General features: G+C 43.6%; 1 protein-coding gene across 2 annotated transcripts in view; it reads left to right on the plus strand.

Moving 5' to 3' along the window:
- Positions 1 to 26,494, plus strand: part of FH (frataxin-like protein) — a 65,412-nt gene that overhangs the window by 24,880 nt on the left and 14,038 nt on the right. For both annotated transcript variants that reach the window (XM_087690656.1, XM_087690653.1), the window contains exon 2: positions 3,726 to 3,991. In XM_087690656.1, coding sequence (XP_087546782.1) covers positions 3,726 to 3,991 — 266 coding nt within the window. The remainder of the gene's footprint in view (positions 1 to 3,725; positions 3,992 to 26,494) is intronic.

Raw genomic sequence — 26,494 nt, forward strand, 5'->3', positions numbered from 1 at the left:
GTTTTGGTGCTGGCAGCTTCTGTCTTGGTGCTATTCATTAGACAACCTTGCGTTTTGCAGCTCCAAGTGTCTGTAGGCCTCCCCCGCCTGCGTTTTGGTGATTGATGACCATACTGCTGGTCATTATTCGGCATCGGCAAAGTTTTCTTTGGTGTTTGGTGTTTTGCAGATTGGAAGATGTCTTCTCATCAGTTTACGGGCTTTGATGACTCAGATGACGAGCTTTTGTCTCGACACTCATCTGAACGGAGGCGTGATTTCTATCACGAGGACCGTCGTCTGGAGCCTATTCCTCTTTCCCGTCCCCCTTCTATTCATGTATCTCGGTGGTCCCCTTCCAGCGGACCGAAGATGCAGCCTTTGGTACCCCCTGTACAGGTACCCGTACTTCCTCAGCTGCCCAAAGAGGACCGGTTGGATGGCTCCAACTTTTCTCTATGGTCCTGCAAGGTGGAGTGTATCTTGGACTCCTTCGATCTTTGGGAGTTTGTTTCTGTTCCTATTCCCCCGCCTAAGGTGGATCTCGCAGATGGGACTTCTATGGATCGTGCAACCTTATGGGATCGGCTCAATTCTAGAGCCAGATCTTTCCTCTTTCTAAGTTTGCAGGATTCTGTCCTTGTTCATGTTCACAGGTTGAAGACTGCAGCAGACATGTGGAGAAAGCTCGCATCTCTCTATCAACAGAAGACATTTATCCACCGGATATCTCTCGAAAAGAAGTTGCGGATGCTCTCTATTGATGATAGTCCTTCCATGAAGGACCACATCAACAGATTACAGGATATGAGGGATGAGCTTGCATCCCTCGGTCGGACGATATCTTCTGAAGACATGGCTATGATTCTCTTGACTCAGTTGCCATCGCCTCGGTTTGATGTCTTCTACACCAGCCTTCTTACGTCGAGGGCCTGCGAGAAGCTTCTATGGGAGGAGCCATCCCCGCTTGTCTTGGAGCATGACAAGCGACTCAGAGAGGTCAGTGCTAGTGGATCCGACTCCACTAGAGCCTTTGTTGCAGGTTCGGGAGGACAGAAGAAGAAGAAGAAGTCAAAGGCTAAGAAGAAGGACAGTTCTTCAGGCTTTGACTCAGATTCAGAGAGACCGAAGTGCCCACACTGTGGGAAAGGGACACATCCCGAGGAGAAATGCTGGAAGAAGTACCCTCACCTTCGTCCGGGAGCGAAGGGTGGATCTATATCGGAGCCTTCTTCTACCTCTACACCAGCTATTACCCATGAGTCAGTGTTCCTTCATATCCATACTTTGGAGGAGGATCCTTCTTCCGTGGCTGTAGTGTCTTCTGCGCAGCCTTGGTTAGTGGATAGTGGTGCTTCGAGTCATATGACTCCCCGAGGTGATTTGTTACAGGATCTCCGTCCATCAGAGGGTTCAGTCACTGTTGGTGACATTTTATCGGTGCCTATTAGTGGTGTTGGCACATTGCCTTTGTTTACCGACTGACCTTCGAGCTCCTTTTCATAGGCCCTACATGTTCCAGATTTGGGCCTTCCCCTCCTCTTAGTTTATGACCTTACGAGGCTTGGCACACGAGTGATCTTCAGCGAGCATGCCGTTGTTATTGAGGATTCTTTTACAGGAGCTGTCTTATCTACAGGTTGGCAGGAGAGCGGGCTTTACAGGCTCCATTCCCCTTCTTTGATGCAGGGTCCTCCGAGGCAGTCTATTGCTACACCTGTTCCCGCTTGTGCACCTTCTATTCCACAGGTTCCTTCCCATCCCCCACCTTCTCCTTCGGTGGTTCCCTCGTACCCCCCATCCCTTTTAGCGGGGGACGATCTTGGTGATGCGGTTGTGGATTCCCTGGCCCCTAGTGTTTTAGAGGGGGATTCCCAGGATCGTGAGGAGCTCCTTCAGCGGCAGTCTACATCGACGGACTTCATCGACATTGGCATTCCTCTTGCCACCCCAGGATCTATTTCTTCTTCGGCCTTCAGCCACATCCAGGATTTGAGGGGGTGTTAGCAGTCATGTTTGTCATGCCTTGTCATCTCCTGCCTGTGAGCCTCAATCTGAGTCAGACGAGGACATTAGGAGCTTTGATATGTCCGTCATGTGTTAGGATGGGGGAGGCTAGTCACTCTCGACTGGCTGTCTTAGGATGTGTATTTCTTTTTGGCCTCTTTTAGTGGGCAGCCACTGGCCTTGATCTGGTGCCCTCACTGATGCTGTGGGCTGCATGCAGGGACTGATTAGTCTCCTTTCGCCTTCCCGTTTGTATTCAGCATTCATTTCAGTCAGTGCAGATTTCTCTTCCTTATTTTCTGCTTTCTCTCTCTCTCTCCCTCCATGTTCGTATTCCTTCTTCTGCAGTGCACTCTCACATATTCAACCCTTTCTTGTACCTATTCTTGATCGTTCCTAGTAGGATTTGGATCTTCCTGGCTGCCTTAACCTTCAAAAGCCTTGACTCTCGTGAGTTGTGGGGTGTTCATATCCTTTTGCACAGCTAGGAGACTTTATCAGATTCCTCATGGATATTATGAGTTATGGGGTTAAGCTAGATTGGATGCTGCAGCCTATTCAACCCTTTCTTGTACTTGTTCTTGATTGTCCTTGGTAGCATTGGGATCTTCTTGGGCGCCTTTACCTTCAAAAGGCTTCAGCTAACCTGGTTTATCATCTCATGATTAAGGATCATCGGTGGGTGGTTGATAAAGTCAATGCAACTTGGGGTATGCATAAATCTAAGGTCTGGGGAAAGATGATTGTGATGGAGGGTTGGCTAAATAAGGCGTTCTTTAAATGCAAGGTCTTTCATTGGTGAGTGATCATTGGTGGCCTACCCACTCCTTGCCTTGACTCTTTCGAAGCTCCGAATATCGAATGGCAGCTGCTTCTTTTGCATGACCACTATGGAGTCCTCAGGTCACATATTTATCTCTTGCCCTTTAGCCAAGAAAATCTAGACTTTCTTATTAGATATTTGGAGAACTATGGCCGGTCTATTAGTGTGCCCCTTTTGATTGGGTTTTTACTAGGCCAAAATATCCCACCCCACCACAACAACATATGAAGCTTATATTTGATTTTTTCAGATTTTGGGGTTGCTAGCATAATTGGGTCAGCCAGAATGCTTTTGTCTTCGACTCAGCTGCAGGTGTTCAAGGACATATTGCCAGGTTCAAGGGTTTCTTGCATTGGCAGTTAGACCTTATCCAGTATGCTGAACCTCTCCCTCGGGAGGATTTAGTTCCTTGGCATACAGCAGTCTCCTCAGTTCCATCGCCATGAGTTTGTATCTTTTTGTGCATGATGGCCTAGAGCCATTGCGCATCTTGTAATCTTGTACTTTTTTGTAGTTAGTACAATTACCTGTGAGAGAGAGAGAGAGAGAGAGAGAGAGAGAGAGAGAGAGAATTGTTTTCTTAACTGTGTACCAGATGGTATGAATTTGTATAATTTTAGCATTTAATTTCCCATTTGCTGTTGTTAGACTTATGATATCTTGGTATGATTTTGGCTTTTGGAAGGGCTCAAATTTCAATTTACAGTTGTTAAGAGGCATGATTTATGTCTTATTTAATATGGAATCGATTGACTTACATTCTTGGCTTTTTGGCGGGTTGATTGTGCAATTCTCTCAGACAATAAAGATGGTACATTTTACAGTTTTTTGGTTATGCTGGCTATCTTATTGAACCTTTGCTTTTCTCTTTGGTGCTGACTGTTAATTTTTGAACTCAAAAGTCTTTTCATGCAAGGCTATTACAAAGATGTGGGCAACTACTCTCAGACAGGCAGCAGCAAAGAGACGGCGGTTATCTGATGTGCTTATTCTTCCAAGAATCATATGTCAGCTGAACAACAAGCACAAAGAGAAAGCTGGTGCTGTAGTTAGTCTGTCAAGTTTTCACAATACATCCTTGACTGCCAGGATGAGCTCTTTCTGCAGGCTTGTTGCCCTCAAATTTTCAACAAAATCTATAGGAGAAGAAAATGCAGAGGGCCCAATGGCTGTTGACTACAGGTAATCTTTCCTTTTCTTTGTTTGGACCATATATTACCCATGATGTTACTGTTAGGAAAGTTTTAGTCATATTTTCTGACTGTCTCTTTGCTCAACAATTTATGGAGTAACATAGACTGGTTTGTAGACGCAGTTATCATATATGATTTCCTTCAAGCACAAATGAAGAGAATACTGTTGATAGGAGTGTATGGATGCAGTGAAACATGTTCAGGGGCCAAATGATGCCGGGACAAAGATGGACTGCAAACATAGGTGTGAACAGGGCTGCAGCCTGAAAATGCAACCTATCAGGGGCTGGAGGTGTGAGAGTGCGCAACAGAAAGAGGAAAGTGAATATGGAGAGGAGGAGGAGACAAAGAGAGAACACAGGAGAGAGAAGGAACAATGTGACTGCAATGGCTGAAGGTACAAGGCTGCAACAGTCAGCCCCAACACGCAGCTGTACGTGTTAGTGTGGGTGTGAGACCATAGTAAGATGGGATGGGAACGGGGTCAGGGATGGGGTTGGGGATTGGGGATGGCCAAGCCCAGGGAACAGGGATTTGGAGGAGGGGGGACGACACATTAAAAAAATGCATTTTCATATATAAAATAGTTTTTAGCTCATCACATTGGACTTCACAGCAATGAATACATACAGAAGCACATTTAAGGTTTTTATAACATCAGTTTTCGTTGTATTTATTAGCATGTCACAAAATGAACATGAGACGAGCAAGTGAAAAATGATAAACGATATTGATAAACTTTAAAGATCGATGTATTACAAAGGAGCATCTGTCCACTGTTATGATTCATGTAACATGAAAAGTTCAGAGTCTAAACTAAAGACAAATGTCAAAGGAGTCCACGACAAATGTCAAAAAGATTAAACTGTAAACAATAACCAGTGATAAAGCAACTAGCAAGCTGGTCCTTGATATTATGCATGGTATCTACATCATGTACCATGTGCTCTAGAATAAGCCTCCAATGTAGATTCACCTCGGCATCATTTTCTTGATCCTTACCCTAAAATTCAGGGTCCACAACAAAGTCAATTGAATGCAAAGGTGAATTGTAGGCATTTCACCTCCCAATACATGGATCATGTATCTCCTTATATTTCTCATCATCAGGTACTAAATCTTTTAATCTCTCGATCATTCTATCCATTGCCTCGTATACTTTGCCAATACATGGTTGCATATCATCAACAAGTCACAACAAGTGCATGATAGGATGTGCCATTGCATCAATTCTTTTTATATCCTCCTAGAAGTCATTGCTCTCAGTCTTTTCCTTGCATAATGTGCCCATGGGAGTGTTCAATGGAGAAGTACTAAACGGATTGTTGACAAACAATTGTCTCATTGCACCCACGCACTCTCTAAGGTGTCCCAACATCAAAAAGTTGTAAGCAAAGCGTGTTTCCGAATACTTAAACAATATCTTTCTTGATCTTTTTGTAATCTCATAACAAAGGAATTGATGATTCAAAATAAAAGTGACCATTTGATTTGCATTCTATATGACTCGTTGAACCCAGTCTAACTCACCAATATTCTTTAAGAGATTATTTAAGCAATGTGCCATGTAGTAAGAAAATGTAACATGTTTGTACATTTCTTGAACAATGGCACATGTTGCTCTATTTGTGGGCTCACCATTAGCCACAAAACCAATCAAGAGATGTGGCCTAATAATCTCAATGGCAAAGGTCCACTCTGTTGCAAGTTGATATGCAGACTTCCCAGTCCTTGAAGCATCATGTGATGACATGAAATATATCTCTCCTCGTGAGTAAGCTAGAATGCCATGGATTGATCTCTTCCTTGTGTCACTTCATCCATTAGCGAGTGTGACACCATTCCTCTCCTAGTCTCTCTTCATGTTTGTTGCAGCTTGCTCCACGATACACTTCTTCTTAAGCAAGGTAATGCGTAAAGTCTCAAAAGTAGGCCTATAGTTTTCAACCTTTTTCAACATGGCTGCAAAGTACTTGGATCTATGGACATAAAATGAAAAATATGATAAGTGTCATGATGATATGATTTTAGAATGTAAATTAACTTATGATTTTACAATTAAAATAATTTTTAAGTTATAAGTTTAAATAACCAAGTTGAAACTTAAAAATCTAAGTTATTTAAGCAAAAAAAGTGTAAATAATAAAGACTTGAGAGCATGTTAAATTGTTAATTTGTCAAAATGTGGTTGTATGAAAGGCAATGTGGTCGACGTAGAAATAACGGGGCATAGATGAATTTGTCTTCTCTTTTTTTGTTGGGTCTCAACTTTTCTCAAGAGTAGTTTGGCGTCCGGTGGTCGAGGATGAAGGCATTGATGGCATAGATAAACTAAATCCACGTGGTGTGGATGCCACACTCGCTACTGTAGATTAAGCTCTAGACCAATCAACAACAACTGCTATTGCCATCGCAAGCATAGCTAGATCAATTGCTACTTGAGCAAGCCTTGATACAAATAGAGCCTCTTGGCCAACCACACGCTCTAGGAGCTTCCTGCTCCTCTTCGGCGTGACATTGGGGCAAAATTTTCTCCAATCTTCACTCGTGCAATAGACAAGTTCTTACTTGTTTGCATTGTTGGTACTCCAATAAGGACATAGCTTGCATGACCAAGCACACGATTTGCCTTTGGTTGATGGGCGCTATGTATTTACTTCGTTTCACCATGACCGTGTGTTGGAGCATTTGCCTCTTCCTCCTGTATGACAAGGCTGGTCATGAAAAAGCAATTGAAATGTTGATAGTTGGGCGGAAATTGAAATAGGCAAGCGCTAGGCAAAGTGGCTGAGGAGGCTGAGGGATGGACATAGGGCAGGTTGTTGTAGAGTCTAAATAGTTGCTTGCAAGGCCTAGGTGAGTAGGCAGGAAAAAGAGATGGAAGAGGCGAAAGGAGCAAGAGGGAAGAGGGAAGAGGTAAGGAGTAAGAGGGAAGGAGAAATATGACAGGTCTGTAGAAACATGTAGGAGGAGGGAAGTGTGGATGGTGGAAGGAGGAAGAGACAGAAGAGCTGGCAAGTTAGCAGGGTCTAGGGGTAGAATCGCACAAGGCAACAAGGAGCTTGGGATAGGATTGTGCAAGGAGACGGGGACTGTCGGATAGGATGCGGCACATAGAGAAGTGAGGTAGATGATTAAGGAAGAAGCGGAAGATGAATCGACAATGCCTCAACCCAGATGAAATGGTTTTTTGTCTACGTTGTAGCCGTTTTTAATAGCCAGTCCATTTCGAGGATAGGGAGATGATGTTCTTGTTGAGCTAAAAATGCATTAGGCTGACTTAGATAACCCCAAAACACGCTTAATTAATGAATAAATCTTATTTTAAAAAGAAATGTGATCCTAGATAGTTACTCTGTTCCATATATACAACCCTAATTTGGGTGCCCTAAACTTTCTATAAATAGACATTAAGTCCACCACTCTTCCTTAATCCCATTTTTATAGGTTTCAGGAGCTGTATCTTTGCTGCCCATACCTCATTCGCGGAGGACATCGTGGTTAGAGCTTCCCCTAGCCATCTGCTACCATCTGGCTCATGATTCTAGTCTTCTCCACTTGTCTTTAGTTGTTGCTTGGTATCCTAGAGCTGTCACCTACAATCTGTTTGTTGCGTTTGATATTGACATAATCATTTTGTGTTGTCGCCATTAGTCTGAAGTTGTTATCTTGATCTTCTCTCTCCTCTATAGGCTGCGTTTACAATTTCTGGTTACCGTCCTGATCTTCTTTTCTCCACAGGTTGCCTTTGGACATAGTAGTTATCGCCTAGTTTTTTTCTCCTCTTAGGTACCTGCGTTTTTAGTCTTTCTCTCTCCTGCAGTGCTGTCTACATCAAATCCAGCCTTGGTTGCGTTTGCTGGTGTTCGATACATGGAGGTTGCCTTTGCTACGATTCAAGATGCTTTCGAAGTATGATACACTCTATAGCTCATAGCCTCTGCCTTGATCCTAGAGATACGAGAGTTTGAGGTTTAGTAATCACTACATAGTGTGTTTGTTGTATGAGCACTGTATATTGAATATTCATTCACTTCATTATTCATTTTGTTTTTTGTCTTTGAGTTACCCTAACCCTAATCGTGTTTTGTATTTATTAGTTTGTGCTTTGTCGTATGATTGATTTTGTTTTTTTTGCGTTTAGAGCATTTTTTCACATGGTATTAGAGCTAGGTACTTTGAGAAACCTTGGCCTTTGGTTGAAAAGCTCATTTGCAAAAGTAGGAACAATAGAAGTGTCAAATGACTCCAATACATTCACAACACTGCTCCAGTCTCCACAGCCGAACATAAACGGAAACGATCTGCAGTGAGCCTCTTAGCTTGCTATTGCTTGATGTAACATGTGTGAAGAACCGCCGGAATGCCATGGAGTCCACAAACTATATAAAATTTCTGCTGCTGAGTATAATCTCATTCTTGTGTATAGGGCTCAATAGAAGGTTGAAGGTAACTTGAGTTTTCTCCTTTAGTTTCGGTACATGGAACTAATAATCTTATAGGATCTTCGGAATCTCTACTATGCATTGACCATCCACAAGTGGAACCTAGCTTGGATTACACATCACTTCCACAGTAGTTCTTTTCTCTAAGGCCAAGTACGAACTCTATTACTTCAGATTCTATGCCAATTGATTTTGTATTTTCTATTGGATAAGGGGATGCTTGTCAAGAAGGGGCTCTTCAAAACAAACTTTGGTTTGTGAGTAATGAGGAAGACATATATTTCTTTATGAACTCAAAACTAGATAAGAAGTTAAAAGAAGAACTTGTAAGTATTTCATCGCTTCCTTTTCCTTCAAATGATTTTATTTCCCATGGTTAATATGGAATAGGTGCATCTTTATCTAATGCATTTAATGGATAAAAGGAACCAACCATGTTTTCCACAATAACATCCATCACAAATTCATTTGGGCTTCCATCTGTCTCTCCCTCATCTTTCGCTATACCTTCCTTTCCGCTTCCATTAATTGTACCACATTATCCATCACATCAAGGAATTTTACACATTTAGGCGTAGCCTTTAGGACCTCTATTTACCCATTTTTGGATGGTGTACCTGTGACAGAGGCTCGACCTCTTGCACACACACTTTAGAGTTACCCCTTTGGGTGTGTATCTTAGAAATACTGGAGTGTGGATCGTTTAGTATCGTAGTTTGTATATGTGCCATTACTTAGTGGACCATTTGATCATTATATTGTGTCCTAGCCAACATTTGGACAAGGCTATTATGTCCAAGTGCTTCCACCTACTTCTACGGTAACGCATGGACCTATGTCCGATTTGGTAGTACTCATTGGACATCATTAGCTTATTTTTGTCTGTCCAACTTATCTCCTTCTCGTGCTTATCCACCACCACCACCACCATCATCTTATGCTCCATCTTATCCCATCTATTCATCTTCACAGATACTTCATGGTTCTCCCTCCTTATCCACCAAGCATGCTTTTTATGATAAGACTTGTTTCAATGGGTCAAACTACACCACTTGGTCAAATTTGATGAGGCATGTCTTAGACTCTCAGAACCTATGGGATCTAGTGCAGGGGTTGGAACCCCAACCTGATTCCGCTCTTGTTCCATACGAGGTCGTCCACTCAAACTCATAATGCCTTCGCTATTGTTGAGCTTATGTGGGTCTTATTGCATGAGTTTCCCTCTCAGCTTTAACATTTTGACTTAGCATTTGAGCGTTGGGCACACTTTGTTGGGTGTAAAGGCCCTTTATGCGCTCTCCTTCCAGTCTATCAAGGCTTGCTGAGGCTTGGTGTATGCTTTCTTTGGCCCTCATTTGTGCCCCCTTTGGGCCCCATTTTTGACACGTGGGACAGCAGACCCCTCCTAGCCAGCTCACGTTTTTTTTGCGTCTGTTTTAAAATTTGGCCCAAAAAATCACTCTTTTTGTCATATCTCGGGCATTCGGAACCCGATTCAGGCAAGGTAAGAGTCTAAGTTGGGGTTTTGGCACGCTCCGGATGTGATGGTGATGTCGGATTTGCCAAATTTTGATGACATAATCTTCTGCAACAGATTTCAGATCTGAGACAGCATGTATTTGTATGCCTATGCTTGTTTGGGCATGACTACATAACCGGTTTGATGCCTAATGCATCCTGGTTGATTGGGGGATTGAAGCTACATGTAATGCTATGATTTTGGCCTGATTTTGGGGTTGGAAATACACAGTTTATAACAGTAAATGCATGCTGAATACTCTTGGGCTGAAGCTATCTTTCATGCTTTGACATATGCCTATTGGTTTCAGATGTATGTCTTGGGTTATGCTATGATGTATTGATCATCGAGGGACGACTTGGAGCTTGTCATTGAATCCGGATGCTTTTGGAAGCTTGAGCTTATTTCAGCCCGCACTTATTGACATTGGTATATGCTTTGACAGTGATGCTTCTTGGGTTTATGCATACCCGTTGCCTACGGCTTGATGCTCATGTCACGGTTGATTATCCTATGCATACGTTGAGCTTGAGTACTCATTGAAGCTCCACCTTGGATGCATTTTGGATTATTTGGAGTAGTCTTGTATGTTACTTGGCTTGTCAGAGTTTGGATTGGGATGTATTTGATGTCTTACATGCTTATGGATGCTACATACGGATGCTCTACCGCCTACATGTTCGGGATGTACTATTGATGTACTGTCTTGGACTTATGTCATTGGCATTGTGTCTTGCCTTGGCTTGAGCTCTTGAGCTCATATATATGGCTTTTGTGCCAATGGGAGCATTCTTGAATGCTTATCAGACATTGAGCAGGCGGTACTTTTATGCATTGAGCCGTTACATGCCATTGAGCAGTTACAGACACTTGAGACTTTGGGACTTCTTACCTTTTGGGATGATACATCATATGTTTTGGTTCACTGTATGCTTATGAGCTAAGTCTTAATTTTGGATCCGTATCTTTGTGAACTGACACCTACTTCTGTCAAGTTTTGGTAGTGGCAAGAACACTTTGCCCCGTTGACTGGGGGGTGTACCTACACTGGCAGATGTTTGTATGACATACTTGGGTGTTGGATTCATCCTTATCGACTGTCATATGCTTATGCTATGTCTGCATGATGCCGGCTTTGGTCTTGGTAGTATTTGATTGCCTTGGGATCCGATTTTGTCACTCCTCTTTTCTTGCTTGATACTCTTAATGAGTCATGGGATGTATTCTGCACTGCATTATGTGCCTCTACTGCTACCTTGAAATTAATTAATGTTGAGAGTGCTCTTCTGCAAGAAGAGGTTAACCATAAGAATTTGGATGCTTCTCGTGTGTCTCATGCTATGACAGTTAGAGGCAGGAATGATGGATATGGAAAGCATGGCAGTGGTAGTGGCCGTGGACGGGATTCTCAAAAATCTGGGTCCAAGTCTCGTGGGAAGTCACGTAACAAATCCCGTGGCAGGAATGCAGATGTTACTTGTCACCATTGTGGGAAAAAGGGCCATATTAGGCCACAATGCCATGAATTGCGCAAAGATAAGGGGAAAGGCAAAGTGCAGGATAAGTCTTCTGATCGTAGCATAGTACCTGCAAAGTCCAGTGTTAAAATTGAAGAGATCAATGTTATGCAGCTTGAGAATGTTGATGATGATGATTATATCCTAGCAGTCTCTTCTAGTGCTTCGCATATGACAGAGATACACTCTATGTATACATAGTATTGGCTCTTGGATTCAGGTACGTCCTTTCATGTGACATCTTGCTGAGAGTGGTTTCATTCATACCGTACTGTTTCAGGTTCTGTGCTCTTGGGTGATGACATCTCTCTTGATATTGTGGACATTGGTGATGTTAGGCTGCAGTTTCCTTCTGGCAGCAGTTTTGTTATGCAGGATGTACGTCATGTACTTGCTTTGACACGCAGTCTCATGTCAGCTGGATAGCTTGATGGCACAGGTTATCATGTATCTTTGGAGACTCTGTATGGAAGATCACTCGTGGCAGACTTGTGATTGCGAGAGGTGCCAAGGCTGGCAGTCTCTACCCCTTGATTGTATTAGCTTTTTCCCTTGATCATGTTTTGTCTATGGGTTCTATTCCACATGTATCTCTTTGGCTTGCCCGTTTGGGCCATATGTCTTTGAAAGAAATGAAAATGCTTTTTAGTTTACAGTACTTACCGCCCCTTGATTACGCATGTTTTGATTCATGTGAGCATTGTCTTTATGGCAGGCAGACTAGGTCTATGCATAAGAAGTCTAGTAGGCCACTCATGAGTGAGTCCTTGACATTGGTATATTCAGATGTCTGTGGACCCATGCCTCGTCTATGGGTGGTGCAAAGTACTTTGTTACGTTCATAGATGATTTTTCACGGAAAGTTTGGGCTTATCCCATTAAGTTGAAATCCGATGTCTTGGCTGTGTTTCAAAGATGGCTTGCATTGGTTGAGAACCAGTCTGGGTATAGGCTAAAATGCCTAAGGATAGATAATGGAGGTGAGTATGTCCCACGTGCTTTTGAGCAGTTATGTGATGAGAGGGATATTAAGCGTCAGTTGACCGCCCCTTACACCCCTCCCCAGAATAGTTTGGCTAAGCGGATGAATAGAACCATCCAGGAGTGTGTACGCAATATGCTTAGCCATGCAGGCCTGCCACAGAGCTTTTGGGCTGAGGTAGTTAGAAGAGCTGTGCATGTCATAAACAGATCACCTTCTAGTGGTTTGGATTTCCAGGTTGCAGAGGAGGTATGGACTGGAAAACCCCCCTCTTATGCGCATCTCTGTGTCTTTGGATGTGAGGCATTCTGCCATGTGCCCAGGGACAAGAGAAGTAAGCTGGATCCCAAGAGTGTTAAATGCATTTTCCTTGGTTATGGGGATACATGCGAGATTGAACCATGGAAATGACAACTCTCCCGAGAACACAACAAGAGCAAAGTCTATGCTGAGATTTCATCTCTCGCTCGTGGAATATAACTAAAGAGAAACATTCATCTGAATCAGCGTCCTCTCCTTTTTCATCACTCTCTATTTCCATGCGAGAGAGAGAGAGAGAGAGAGAGAGAGAGAGAGAGAGAGAGAGAGAATTTTTCACATCAAATGCTCTCGAAGTACATGCGAGAGAGAGAGGGGTATATTGAAGAAGCACACCCCAATCTTTCCCCACATGCACCCCTTCGTGCAATAGTTTATTGATTAATAATATTTTTAAATATACATTGGCCTTAGCCACCATTGCTTTCGGGCCTTCAAAAGTTATGCCCCTCTTTTAGAAATCTATCATTTTACAAAATATAATAAGGCTATATTGATATATTATATGTTTGATTCAGATGTGTTAGGGTGCTAGATTTTGAGCATCCATGGGCATCATCATTCTCCCCAAACACAATTGCGAAGCCGTCCTCGGCAAGCACAAAGAAAAAGAACCTCAACACCATTGAACATGTCTTTAGCGTCGATGACGAAGCCGAGCCGTAGGAGACCACCTAGGGACCACCACATCAAGGATGCTATCCCCTGCTTTGCCATGAGCTTGCACACTTCAAAAGCAAACGAACATCATCTTCTTCATGCTAGTGAGGATGCTTCAGTCAATAGTGTGTAGAGAATGCTTTTGAATAGAAACATTCTCTATCAATAAACCCTTTTAGTTGTGTATATATAGGATTATTGGAAATTATAAGGAATAATGAATAGTGACAATGAAAGGGTCCTTATAAGGATAATTAATCAGTGATAATTAACCGTTGCTACGCTTGTTGATAATAACGACCATGATCCATCGGTGGTGTGGCAGGGATCGTGATCAATGGCGGCAAGGGTGGGGAAAAACTAGGAGTTGCGGTCGCAGGCGATGCTGCAAGAAGAGGCGCAGAGATGGGTTGATGAGGCTGTGGATGTAGTCAAAGGGGCGCACCAACTGGTAGGCCGCCATGCACTCGAACCGGTCATAGTTGACGTTGCGCATGGCCTCGAAGAACACCATCTGGGAGCTGCCCACCAAGGTGTCTGAGATTGCATCATGGTTGTACACTTGGATGCACAGGTTCGGGGGTTGGAACATGTCAGCATCCAGGAGAGGCAAGTGCACGTGGTGGTCCCACACAGGTAAGGAGCCCGTGCTGGGGGCCACTTGTGTGTGGTGCTTGTGGTCGAGGTCAATCCACACCACTGCGTAGCAGCTCATACTCCCAATCCAGAACATGCCCACGTCCTTGAGGCCCTGTGCCAATATCAACATCACCTCCAAGAAATTGATCGAGCCCTCGACCTCATGAATACTAGCTTCTTGATGTTGCGGCTGATGTTGCTGCTCCGCCTCTCCCCCCGACTCATCTCCTCCTCCCTTTTCTGGATTAAATAGTACCCTGCCATCCATTTCATGAATATCTTTCGCTAAATATCTCCTGCACGAGCGATTGTTTTCCCGGCCAGTGCACCAAAAATGAACCATGGAAATGACAACTCTCCCGAGAACACAACAAGAGCAAAGTCTATGCTGAGATTTCATCTCTCGCTCGTGGAATATAACTAAAGAGAAACATTCATCTGAATCAGCGTCCTCTCCTTCTTCATCACTCTCTATTTCCATGCGAGAGAGAGAGAGAGAGAGAGAGAGAGAGAGAGAGAGAGAGAGAGAGAGAGAGAGAGAGAGAGAGAGAGAGAGAGAGAGAGAATTTTTCACATCAAATGCTCTCGAAGTATATGCGAGAGAGAGAGGGGTATATTGAAGAAGCACACCCCAATCTTTCCCCACATGCACCCCTTCGTGCAATAGTTTATTGATTAATAATATTTTTAAATATACATTGGCCTTAGCCACCATTGCTTTCGGGCCTTCAAAAGTTATGCCCCTCTTTTAGAAATCTATCATTTTACAAAATATAATAAGGCTATATTGATATATTATATGTTTGATTCAGATGTGTTAGGGTGCTAGATTTTGAGCATCCATGGGCATCATCAGAGATGGGTTACCGTCTCTGGGATCCGCAGGCGCGGAAAGTCATCCGCAGTCATGATGTAGTCTTTCATAAAGACAAGATGCATAAGCAGCCTGAGAGAGTTGTTGAGATCCGCAGGGTCATATTTCAAGAGGAGCCGAGAGCTCCTGGCACAGCTAGTTGGACAGCCTACAGTTGCAGTAGATGCTCATGGTCAGGGTGTTGGACAGGCAGCTGGGTAGGCAGCAGAGCCTGTTGTGAGACGGTCTACTAGAGATAGACGTCCACCAGATAGATTTCAGCCCTCGATGCATTATGTCTTGGTTACAGATGCAGGAGAGCCTTTCACTTATGATGAGGCTATACGTAGGGGTGACAGTCACTCCTGGGAGAGGGCTATGCAGTCTGAGATAGACTGCCTGCATAAGAATGATACTTGGGATTTGGTTTCCTTGCCTACGGGCAAGAAGGCTTTGCCATGTAAGTGGGTGTACAAGCTAAAAAGTACCCTTGGACACCCCAAGCCGGCATACAAGCCTAGATTGGTAGCAAAGGATTTTAAGTAGGAGCATGGTGTGGACTTTGATGAGGTCATTTCTCATGTGGTTAAGATGACTATCCTACGCTTAGTCTTGGCTTTGGTTGCTCAGCTTGACTTGGATTTATACCAGATGGATGTCAAGACGGCTTTCTTATATGGGGACTTGCATGATGAGATTTATATGGAGCAGCCTAAGGGCTTTCCAGAACCTGGCAGGGAGCACCTAGTGTGCAAATTGAACAAAAGTCTTTATGGCTTGAAACAGGCACCTAGGGAGTGGTATCATAAGTTTGATGCCTTTATGCAGTCACAGGGCTACAGCTGGAGTGCTATGGATTCGTGTCTTTACACGAAGAAAGCTGTGATGGTTCTTTATTGATTTTGGTACTCTATGTGGATGCTATGCTGATAGCAGGGAAAACTCATGATGAGCCAGATGCTCTTAAGGCTCAGCTCAAGAAGAGCTTTGAGATGAAATATCTGGGACAGGCCGTTCACATACTTGGTATGCGCATTAGACGTGACAGGCATCAGGGACTCCTTTACTTATCACAGAGGGAGTACATTCATAAAGTCCTTGAGCGCTTCCGCATGCAGGACGTAAAGTCTATTGACTGTCCATTGTCTTTTTATGTGAAGGTATCACAGGCTGATTGTCCGCAGACAGATGAGCAGAGGGCCGAGATGGCCAAGATTTCATATGTATCCGCAATGGGCAGTCTTATGTATGCCATGATAGCCACTCGTCCAGATATTGCCTTTGCAGTTGGTGTTGTGGTACGCTATATGACTACACCTCGAAAGAAGCATTGGGATGCCGTGAAGGGTATCATGAGGTACCTGAAGGGCATTGCAGATATATGCATATGCTATGGCAGTGAGGATATAGGAGTCGTGGGGTATACTGACTCGATTATGCAGGACATGCAGATAGTAGGAAGTCCACTTCCGGCTATGTATTCACCTATGTTGGAGGTGCTGTTTCTTGGATGTCCAGGGTGCAAAAATGCACGGCCCTTTCTACTACAGAGGCTGAGTATGTTGCAGCCATTTGGTTAGGCTTGCAAGGAGGCCATTTGGTTGGGTTGTTTAGTTGCTGACCTTGGTATTGATGCTATATCTACATTGCATTCGGATTCTATGAGTGCTATTTAGTAAGGCCAAGAATGGTATCACTTCATACGTGGGGTCGTTGAGGACAAGTCTGTTGATCTTGTCAAGATCTCGACTGACCAGAATCCTGCAGATCTGCTCACGAAAAGCCTCTCTATAAAGCGCTTTGTCTTCATCAGGAGGTTGATGGGCGTGGGATGAGATGACGTCTTTTCTCATCCTGTTGTTCATGTGTACATGTTGTAGTGTCTTTTTTCTTTTTCTTTTCACTCCTCACTGGGGCAGATTCGCCTTTAAGTGGGAGTTTGTTGGGGGTAAAGGCGTCTCTGCCTAGCCGTGCGTGTATTACTACACTGACAGTCACCGCCACTGCACAACTGGAGTTGGCGGGCGCCCGTCACTGTCACTTTATTCTTTATTCTTTTAGTGAAAGTTTGAATAAAGGAAGACCCGGTCACACATTGTGGCGGTTGGAGTTCCCATTTCTAGTCTCTCCCTTTCTTGCTCTTGCTCTCTCGCCATAGCTCTCGAGTCCAACCTTCGATCCATCGCTCCCTTTCAGTTTTGAGACTGGATAGTGAAATTTGCAGCAGATTCATTGGTGAGTGCGAGTCTTTAGAGTTTTGGATGTTTCAAATGTTGAAAAGGGGCAGCTTCTCTTGGTATATGTATTGCTGAATACTCATTATGCAGTGAAACAGTGGTAAATACAACATTTGGGTCATTGCATTTGGGAATTTTGGTGATATATTATTGAAGTGGGAGCTGTCCTGAATGCAAATGTATCAGATTTGATTCGTGCATATGCTGTAATCAGTTCTTGAAACTGAAATTTGCAGCTAAACATCTGCTTCTTGGTCACTTTGGAAGTACAAGAGTGTGTACTTATTGTTACAATTTAGAAACCTTGCTGTTGGCTGAAAGCATTCAGCCCTTTATTGCAGTTGTGTATTGCTAAAGATGGCTGGTAGTGCATCTACATCTGACACAGAATCTCCTTGAGATTTGTAAATTTGACAGAAATGGTTTTGATCTTTGGAAAGATCGTATGCAGGGTATACTCTTTCTAAAGGATTGTGATGATGCATTAGAAGAACATAAGCCTGTTGCTTTGTGAGATGAGGATTGGGCTAAAATGAATAAAAAGGCCATTACTTACATTAAAATGGCCATCACAAATGATATCTTGGTTGATATAAAGGGGCTTGATACTGGCTATGTAGTTTGGGAGAAACTTAAGGCTACTTATGAGAATACAACTCTTGTCAATTAGGTACATCTCATGCGGAAGTTGGTCAACTTGAAGCTTGATGAGTCCAAATCTGCCTCAGAGCATCTGAATGCTTTCACTGGTATTTTGAGTCAGTTATAGGATACATGTTTGCCAGCTTTTGATCCTAAATTGAGGGCTATCTTCTTGTTCATGACCTTGCCTGATTCATGGGAAGCATTGGTTGTGTCATTGAGCAATAACCCCAACTTGACATTTGATGGTGTGCGTGGTTCTATTTTGAATGAAGAGATTAGATGCAAGGCAAGTGGGAAAAACAGTGGATTAGTCTACAATGTAAGAGGAAGAATTGAAAAAAGGTATAATGCTGCAAATAAAAACAAAAATCGCAGCAAAAGCAAGGAAAAACAGCAAGATGTAACTTATTATCAATGTGGTCGCAAACGGCATAAAAAGCCCGATTGCAAGTACTTTTAAAAGGAATAAAATGTAAGAAGTAGGCTAATGCAAAAGACAAAAAGAATAACAAGCATGGGCCGTCGGAGTGTGCATCTACCAAGGAAGGAGGGAAGATGATAATCTAACTGATTCCCAAGTGGGAAATGGCTATAAATAGCCAAAAATCCAAAAAACTGGCCGATCTGAAATTTGGGGCAAAAAATATGGTCGACCAGCATTTAATGCTGGTAGAAATGCCAAAAACTCCCAAAGATCGAAGGTATTAAGGATACATTCCACCTTACACGATCAAAGTGAGTAGTTGGAACCATTGATCTTCTTTGGGCAAAGAAGGGAGTATAGACACTTGTATAGAGGGTGCCATGGAAGGCATATGAAGGCTAGCAGATTGAGCTTTTTGTGGAACATGGAGAGAACGGAGAGGAGAGGGATCTTGTACAAATGGGCTAGGTAATCTCTGGTCGTCACGTGAACTAGCAGGAAAATCTCTCCGTCTCTTAGAGGAAGGAACAAAGACCTCATCCTCCGAGTCAACAAGGAATTGCGTTTGGCTATGGGCAATTCTGAGACAGGAGGAATCGGCTATAGAATATAGAGAAAATAATGTTGGCTGCTTACGAAGGATGTAGAAGCACCAAAACGCTGATGTGAATGTTGCTTGCTCCTAAAAGGTTGTGTTTGATTGCAGAAGATAGTCGCCTGGTCAATAGATAGTCGCCTCCACCCAATAGGCTCCAGATGATGACGCATGAGCACCAGATGCAATCGCTAGCTACTAGGAGCTTGAATTTTCAGCAAACACAGATGTGAATGGCCTCATGAACTCTGTGTCGCTCTCAGACACCATGTGAGAGTACGCAACGGAAGAAGAAACTCGAACAGAAGAAGAAAAGAAACTTGTACTGAACAAGGAACAAATGCTAAATACAGGAGTGATCAGTCCTTACACGCAGCCCATAGTGTCAGTAAGAGCATCGGATCAGATTGATGATGACGGCAACACTGAAGACGGAGAAAGATGGCGGAGTTGGCACTTGCCAAGGAAAGAGGGAAGATGATAATCTAATTGATTGCCAAGTGAAAATGGCTATAAATTGCCAAAAATCCCAAAAATTGGATGGCTTGAAATTTGGGGCAAAAAATATGGCTGACCAGCATTTAATGCTGGTAAAAATGCTCAAAAAAATCCCAAAAAGGATGGAGAATATAGGGCAGGTGAGCAGGCTGAAGAATGCAGAAGCTTCCCTAGGAAATGCACATAAAATTCCCACTAGAGGAGAAAATGCATTGAAATGCAATAAAATGAGTGCTCTAGAACGAGCTACCTCCTTCGTCAAAATAAATGATGGATATGTCAAAGCTCCTAAAGTCCTTGTCTGACTCGAACTGAGGCTCACAGGCAGGAGACGACAAGGCACGACAAACATGATTGTTAACAGCCTCCTAATGAGGTGCTTGTTGAGGTCCACTTGTCATAGTCGAGCATGTTGGCACTGGTTTGGCTTGTGGACAGTGGATCTACCCATCACATGACTCCTAGAGCGGACATTTTTATTTCTCGAGCCCTTACAACCGAGAGTGTTCACGTAGGAAAACTTTTCGATCAAGATTTAGGCTTGGGGTCACGTCAGTTTTCCCATTGACCTAGGTCCAAGTCTCTCTTCGTTGGATGATGTCTATCATGTCTCCCTGCTTGGGGTGAACTTCTTGTCCATTCAACAACTTTGTTAGTTGGGGCGAAGTAATTTTCTTCATAGCGAACATAGTTGAGGTCCTTGACTCTCAGACTCGGGTCGTGTCAGTTTTCCCACACACCTAGGTCCAAATCTCGCTTTCTTGGATGATGTCTATTATGTCCCCCAACTTGGGGTGAACTTGTTGTCTGTTCAACAGCTTTCCGAGTTGGGGCGAGCAATTTTCTTCACAATGACCGTAGTCGAGGTCCTTGACTATAAAACTGGTTTAGTAATTGCTCGTGGCAAGGCACAGCCTTATGGCCTTTTTCACATGACACATTTTCTTATTGAGCTGATTGTCTATGATTTGGAGTTCCATTACTTCCAGGCTTTGGCCACTACACGGGAGTCCACGGGCTTTGAGCGTCTTTGGCATTTTTGCTTAGGATATTTGGGCTACAACTGTCTTTATGAGTTGTCATGCGAGGGGATGGTTGAGAGTCTTCCACACCTAAAACTATCTTGAGAAGTTTGTAAAGTATGTGAGCTAGGTAAGTAGCATCGAATACCCTTTCCTTAATAGTCTCACTCGTGTTGTTGAAACCCTTAGGCTCATTCATGTAGATCTTTGTGGTCCCACATCCATCGTTGCCTTGAATGGAGTGTTGTATTTCTTTTTTATAGTGGATGATTTCTCTCGATACATGTGGATATACTTCCTAAAGCACAAGTCCGACGCCTTCACTTATTTTAGTGCCTGGGTGCTACTAATTCATAACCAGATTGGTTGTTGTGTGGGTACTATGAGGAGTGATTCTAGTGGCGAGTTTACCTTCCACGACTTCTTTGAGTTTCTATAGGAGCAGGACATTTCATGCCAACTCACCTCTACCAATCCCTCCGCACAGAATGGAGTTTTAGAGCATAGGAACTGGATAGTCCTAAATATGGCACACTCTATGCTGTTCGTAGTAGAGCTTCTTGAGCACCTTTGGGTTGAGACTATTGATACTTCAGTGTATATCCTCAACTGATGTCCGATTATAGTGGCCTCTAAAAAAACTTTTTACGAGGCACTTTTTGGTTGTCGGTCTGTTATTTCTCACTTCAGAGTTTTCGGTAGTCGCGCTTATATGCACACTCCTGATAACGATAGGAAAGCTCACCTCTTGAGAAAATCTCTTGATCTTTGTGGGCTATTCTTTTGAAAAAGCAATGTAATTAGTTGTAAACAGTGATGCATATGACACATGAAGGATGAGCCAAGCAGACCTTCTAAGCCTCTTCGGAGTGAAATTTCGTGAAAGGATCCCCAAATCCCACATGGTTTGTTGATAGCAACGAGATAACAAGGCCTCATGGAGGAGGCTTGGGAATTGAATTATCTGTTGGAAAGTTAGGAGCGCGGATAGGAGACTCGGCTCAATAAGCACAATCTCAAATGATGTGAGTGGAGGTAACGACAAAGGGTTTGGTGCAAAAGATTGCAAGTTTCCCATGAAGCTCTATTGGAACATATGTATAGACTATGCAACCAAATGTCCGAAAATAGTCAACTTTTCTTGCCATGCCAAGCTTCAAATGGGACAAATCTATGCATCTTGCCCAAAATACATCCCTCACATGCATCAGGAGGTGGAGTCTCCACTAGAGGCAATGCATCTACCATATGACACTTGAAGGGTCATCAAACTCCCAAAACTCATGTGTCCATAATGGGCATGCCATAGCTCCGCATTCTGCATAGCGGGTGATAGAGTAGTGATTGCTAGAGCATCATGAGATTGTGCATCATAGGTATCCAACAAAAACAAACCCTTATATAGGGTCCTAGATATAGCATGAGTGTATAATATATCTCCGTGTTTGTGACAATGCATTTGTCATCCTCAAAGATGAATTGAAAGCCATGCTTGTTAAAAGCAAAGATATACAACAAAGTTCTTTGTAATGTAGGCACACACAAGACATCTAGAAGCATGAAGCTAGAACCTTGTGCATTAGTAATAGTGACTGTCCCAATGCCACAAACATCATAACTTCTGCTGTTCGCACATGTAACACGCTTCCTTATAGGGACTGAATGTAAAGAGGAAAACAAATACTTCCTAGAAGTGATGTGCTTTAAAACTCCATTGTCAAAATACCATGTTTGCTGCGTTTCAGCAGCATTAAATGTTGAAACATCCATTGAAGAATCATAACTGCAAGTCAGAAATGCATAGTCCTCCTCCACAAAGTTGGTTGAAGCATCACCATCAGTAGATTTGCTGGTTGATGTCTCTTGGACAGCCAAATCAGAGGTTTTTTTCTTTTCTTTGGGTAATCTCTTACAACATTCATCAACATAGTGTTGGGAATAAAGGGCCATCGTGCCTTTTATATGTGCACGGGTGTGAATGCACCCTTAGCACACTTGTACTTTCATATATATCTATCTAAAAACCTAAAGTGGTACACACTCCAATTGTACCCAAGAACATCTTGCATCTGTCGCTCTCACTCGCTGCTGTTGCTCACGTGTTTTGCTCTTTACCTGACATTTCATCGCCGGACATTGCATCTCCGCAGCCCATCACTCACTTCAAACTAGTATCAGAGCTTCGGCTAAGGTGTTCGCGCTTCTCGCAGTCCGTGCAGAGCTTCGGTTAAGGTGTTCGTGCTTCTCGCAGTCCACAGGTCACGTTTTTCAGCCAGGCGACATTTCCCAGGTTGCGCGCAGGTCAGTCAGTCATTTTCTGGTCAGCTCGTCACTGTTCTTGGACAGTGTGCAGTCAGGCGTGCAGTTCCAGGCAGCGTGCAGGTCAGGCGCAGGTCAGAAGTGACGTGTTTTGCACAGGCGCTGGTCACGCAGGTCACGCCAGGTCAGTTCGTGACTTTCCAGGCCACGTGCAGCTGGCGGCAGGTCAAAACGCTGGCGGCAGGTCAAAATGCAGCAGTCGTCACGTTACGGGACAGTTTTCGTTAGATTTCTCTTGCAAAATTTTTAATTTTCAAAGGTTTACTGCAAGCTGCCCCCTTTGCCCACTGACGGGAGTTCACGCGTGTAAGCACAGTTCTGTGTTTTGGGCAGATTTGAGCCGCAAATTTGGGGATTTGTCCGGATTTGACACGAGCAAGACACACAGTGAGATTCTGTCTCAGAAATTGCAGGAATTTGTGACATTTTGCCTCCGAAATTTGGGGCTTTTCATGTACATGTTAAAATTGGGCTGAAATTGACCCAATTTCTTGACATTGATGCACATTGGACCCCGTGCAATTTGGGGCTTTTGCTGTTTGAGCAAAATTTGTGCGCAAATTGGTCATTTTATGTACATGCGGGTTTAATTTCATGCAATTTGGACGCCCGACACTTGAAAAATTTGGGAGTTTTGCTGAAATTGCTTCATTTTGGCAAAATTGGTCTACTCTATGCATGTCAGAGACAGTGTAGATGTATGGTTGATGTTTTGAGCACAAAACCTTGGGGCTTTTGACCGTGCGGGTCAAATTTTATGCCCGTGGGTGCATGTACAGCAGAAATTGCAGCTAAAATTTGGGACTTCTCATGTAATGTGATGTATTTGTCCTTGGAACAGCTGTTATCAGTTGTGGAGTGCTGTAGCACAACATTTGGTGCTTCTGAAAATTGATTTGCAGATCTGAAATTTCTGCTTTTAACTGGTACTTATTGCTGGTTGGTACTTGTTTGTACCTTGGTCACTTGTTTGACAGTTTGGGCCTGCATTTGCTGAATTTGTGGTCATATTTTGGACTGAAAATCATGGCTGGCAGCAGCGATAGCAGCCATCTTATGCACATCAAGAAACTTGAGGGTGCACATAATTTTGCAGTGTGGCAAAAGCAATGCTACAATATCCTATTGCAGAAGAAGCAGGCTAAGCCGATCAAGGCCAAAGGGGTAAAGCCCGCAGATGTGGAACAAGATGACTGGGATGAGTTGAACGAGCTTGCACGCTCGACCATTGAGCTATCTGTCTCTGATGCTCTGCTGTTTAACATAGAGGGTTTGGACACTGCCTATGCCATTTGGACTAGACTGGAGGAATTGTATGCTCAGAAGAGTGCAGCTAGTAAGGTGTATTGGCTAAAAAAGCTTATGGATTTGCGGATGAAAGAAGGAACTGCTATGTCAAATCATCTGAGTGAATTCAACTCAATTTTCAGCCAGCTGGTTGCTTTGAAGTTTGTCATTGATGACGAGTTTAAAGCTACCTTTCTGCTTTGCACTCTACCAGAGAGTTGGGATACATTCAGGACTGCCTTGAGTAACTCGAATGCTATGCTTATGTATTCTGACGTGGAAAGCTCTTTGCTTATGGAAGAGATGAATAGGCAAAATAATGCATCAAGTAAGTCGTCTAGTGCCTTGCATACCAGGGGCAGATCACAGCAGAAGGGAAAATTTGATGGCAAGGGTCGCAGCATGTCTCGCGGCAAGAATGTGGAATGCCACCACTGTGGCAAGAAAGGTCACTTCAAACGTGACTGTTACAAGTGGAAGAAAGAGAAAGGGAAAGGCAAGAAGACAGAGGACAGCAAGGAAGAGAAGAAAGAGAGCCAGCCCAAGAAGAGCAGCGTCAAGATCGAAGAGGTGAATGTAGTCACTCAGGACAGTGACAATGGGAACGATGTACTCTTCGTGTCTTCATGTTTTGATGCCCATGCATTGGTTGCCGATTCGGCTGATGACATGCATACCTGGATTTTAGATTCGGGTGCCTCCTTTCATGTCACCCCTTACAGAGATTGGTTTTCCGATTATACAGGCGGTCGACATGGTGTTGTCCATCTCGGGGACAACTCAGCATGTGATATTGCAGGCATTGGCAGTGTGCAGCTTCAGTTTCAGCATGGTTCTGTCTTTACTCTTCAGAATGTTCATCATGTACCTGAGCTCAAGAAGAGCTTAATCAGTACTGGGCAGCTAGATGATGATGGTTATCATACCACATTTGGTGATGGAAAATGGAAGATCAGTACAGGATCTAGAGTCATTGCCAGGGGTTCAAAGAGTGATACTCTGTATCCTCTTCATGTATCTAGTGTGCGTGACCATGTTGTCGCAGTAACTGAGCAGCCAAGTGTTTCTTTGTGGCATGGCCGGTTAGGACACATGAGTCAAACAGGAATGAAAGTTCTTTCTCGTTTGGGTTACTTGCCTTGTCTCTGTTATGCTGATTTTGAGCATTGTGATCATTGTGTCTATGGTAAGCATGCGTAGACATCTCATAAGAAATCTCTTTCTTTGAAATCTTCACCTCTAGAGTTAGTACATTCAGATGTATGTCAGATGCCAGGGTTGTCTTTGGGGGGGAAGAAGTACTTTGTCACCTTTGTCGATGATGCTACACGGAAGGTATGGGTTTACCCCATTCGTAGCAAGGATGAAGTACTGGACAAGTTTAAAAACTTCTTGGCATTGGTTGAATAAGACACTTAAGTGTCTTCGCTCTGACAATGGTGGGGAATATGTGTCCAAGGCCTTTCAGGCATTTTGTGACAGCAAAGGGATAAAAAGGGAGCTCACTGCCTCTCATAATCCACCCCAGAATGGAGTTGCAGAGCGTATGAACAGGACTATAGAGGATAAAGTCCGTACTATGCTGTCTCATGCTGCATTACCCCATGGTTTTTGGGCAGAGGCTGTTATGACAGCCGTTCACTTGATCAATCGGTCACCAAACAGGTCTTTGGGGGGGGGAGTCCCTCAGGAAGCGTGGTCGGGCAAGCCACCTTCTTATGCTCATTTACGAGTGTTTGGCTGCGAGGCTTTTGTTCACATTCGTAAGGAAGACCGCAGCAAACTTGAGCCAAAGTCCTGTAAATGCATATTCCTAGGATATGGTGACGAGGGTGAAATGGGGTATAGATTGTGGGATCCCGTGAAAAGGAAAACAGTGCGCAACAATGATGTTATCTTCCGGGAAGGTCGCATGCATAAACAGCCCGAAAAGACTGAGGAGGTTCGTAGGGTTGTATTCCGGGAAGAAGTACCTTTTGGACAGCAAAATGTGCCCGCTGTACAGCAGCAAATACCTGCTGTAAATGAACCTGCGAATGCAGAAAATGATGCTGGAAATGATCAGCCAGCCATTGCCCATAATGATAAGCCACTAAATGTGCAGGAACAGCCAGGACAGCAAGCTGTTAATGTTGATTTGCAGGCTGAAATGCCAGGACAGCAAGCTGTAAATGATAATATGCAGGCTGAACAGCCAGCAAACAATGATCATTGGGTTAGGAGATCGTCTAGGGCTACTAGACAGCCCGACAGATTCGTTCCTGGTGCAAATAATGTGGCTGATTATGTCATGATCACTGACTGTGGTGAGCCGTCATGCTTCAAGGAAGCAATGGACAGACATGATAGCAAGAAATGGTATAAAGCCATGCTGTCAGAGATGGAATCTCTTGAGAAAAACGGCACTTGGGACTTGGTGCAGTTGCCTAAAGGGCAGAAAACGCTTCCATGCAAATGGGTTTATAAGATGGTCACTTCTGGTTCCTCGCCAAAGTACAAAGCCAGATTGGTTGCTAAGGGGTACAAGCAGGA

The sequence above is a fragment of the Lygodium microphyllum genome, chromosome 2 (genome assembly GCF_053477565.2).
Source record: "Lygodium microphyllum isolate KBCC chromosome 2, Lygodium_microphyllum_v1.1.10, whole genome shotgun sequence".
Classification (NCBI taxonomy): Eukaryota; Viridiplantae; Streptophyta; class Polypodiopsida; order Schizaeales; family Lygodiaceae; genus Lygodium; species Lygodium microphyllum.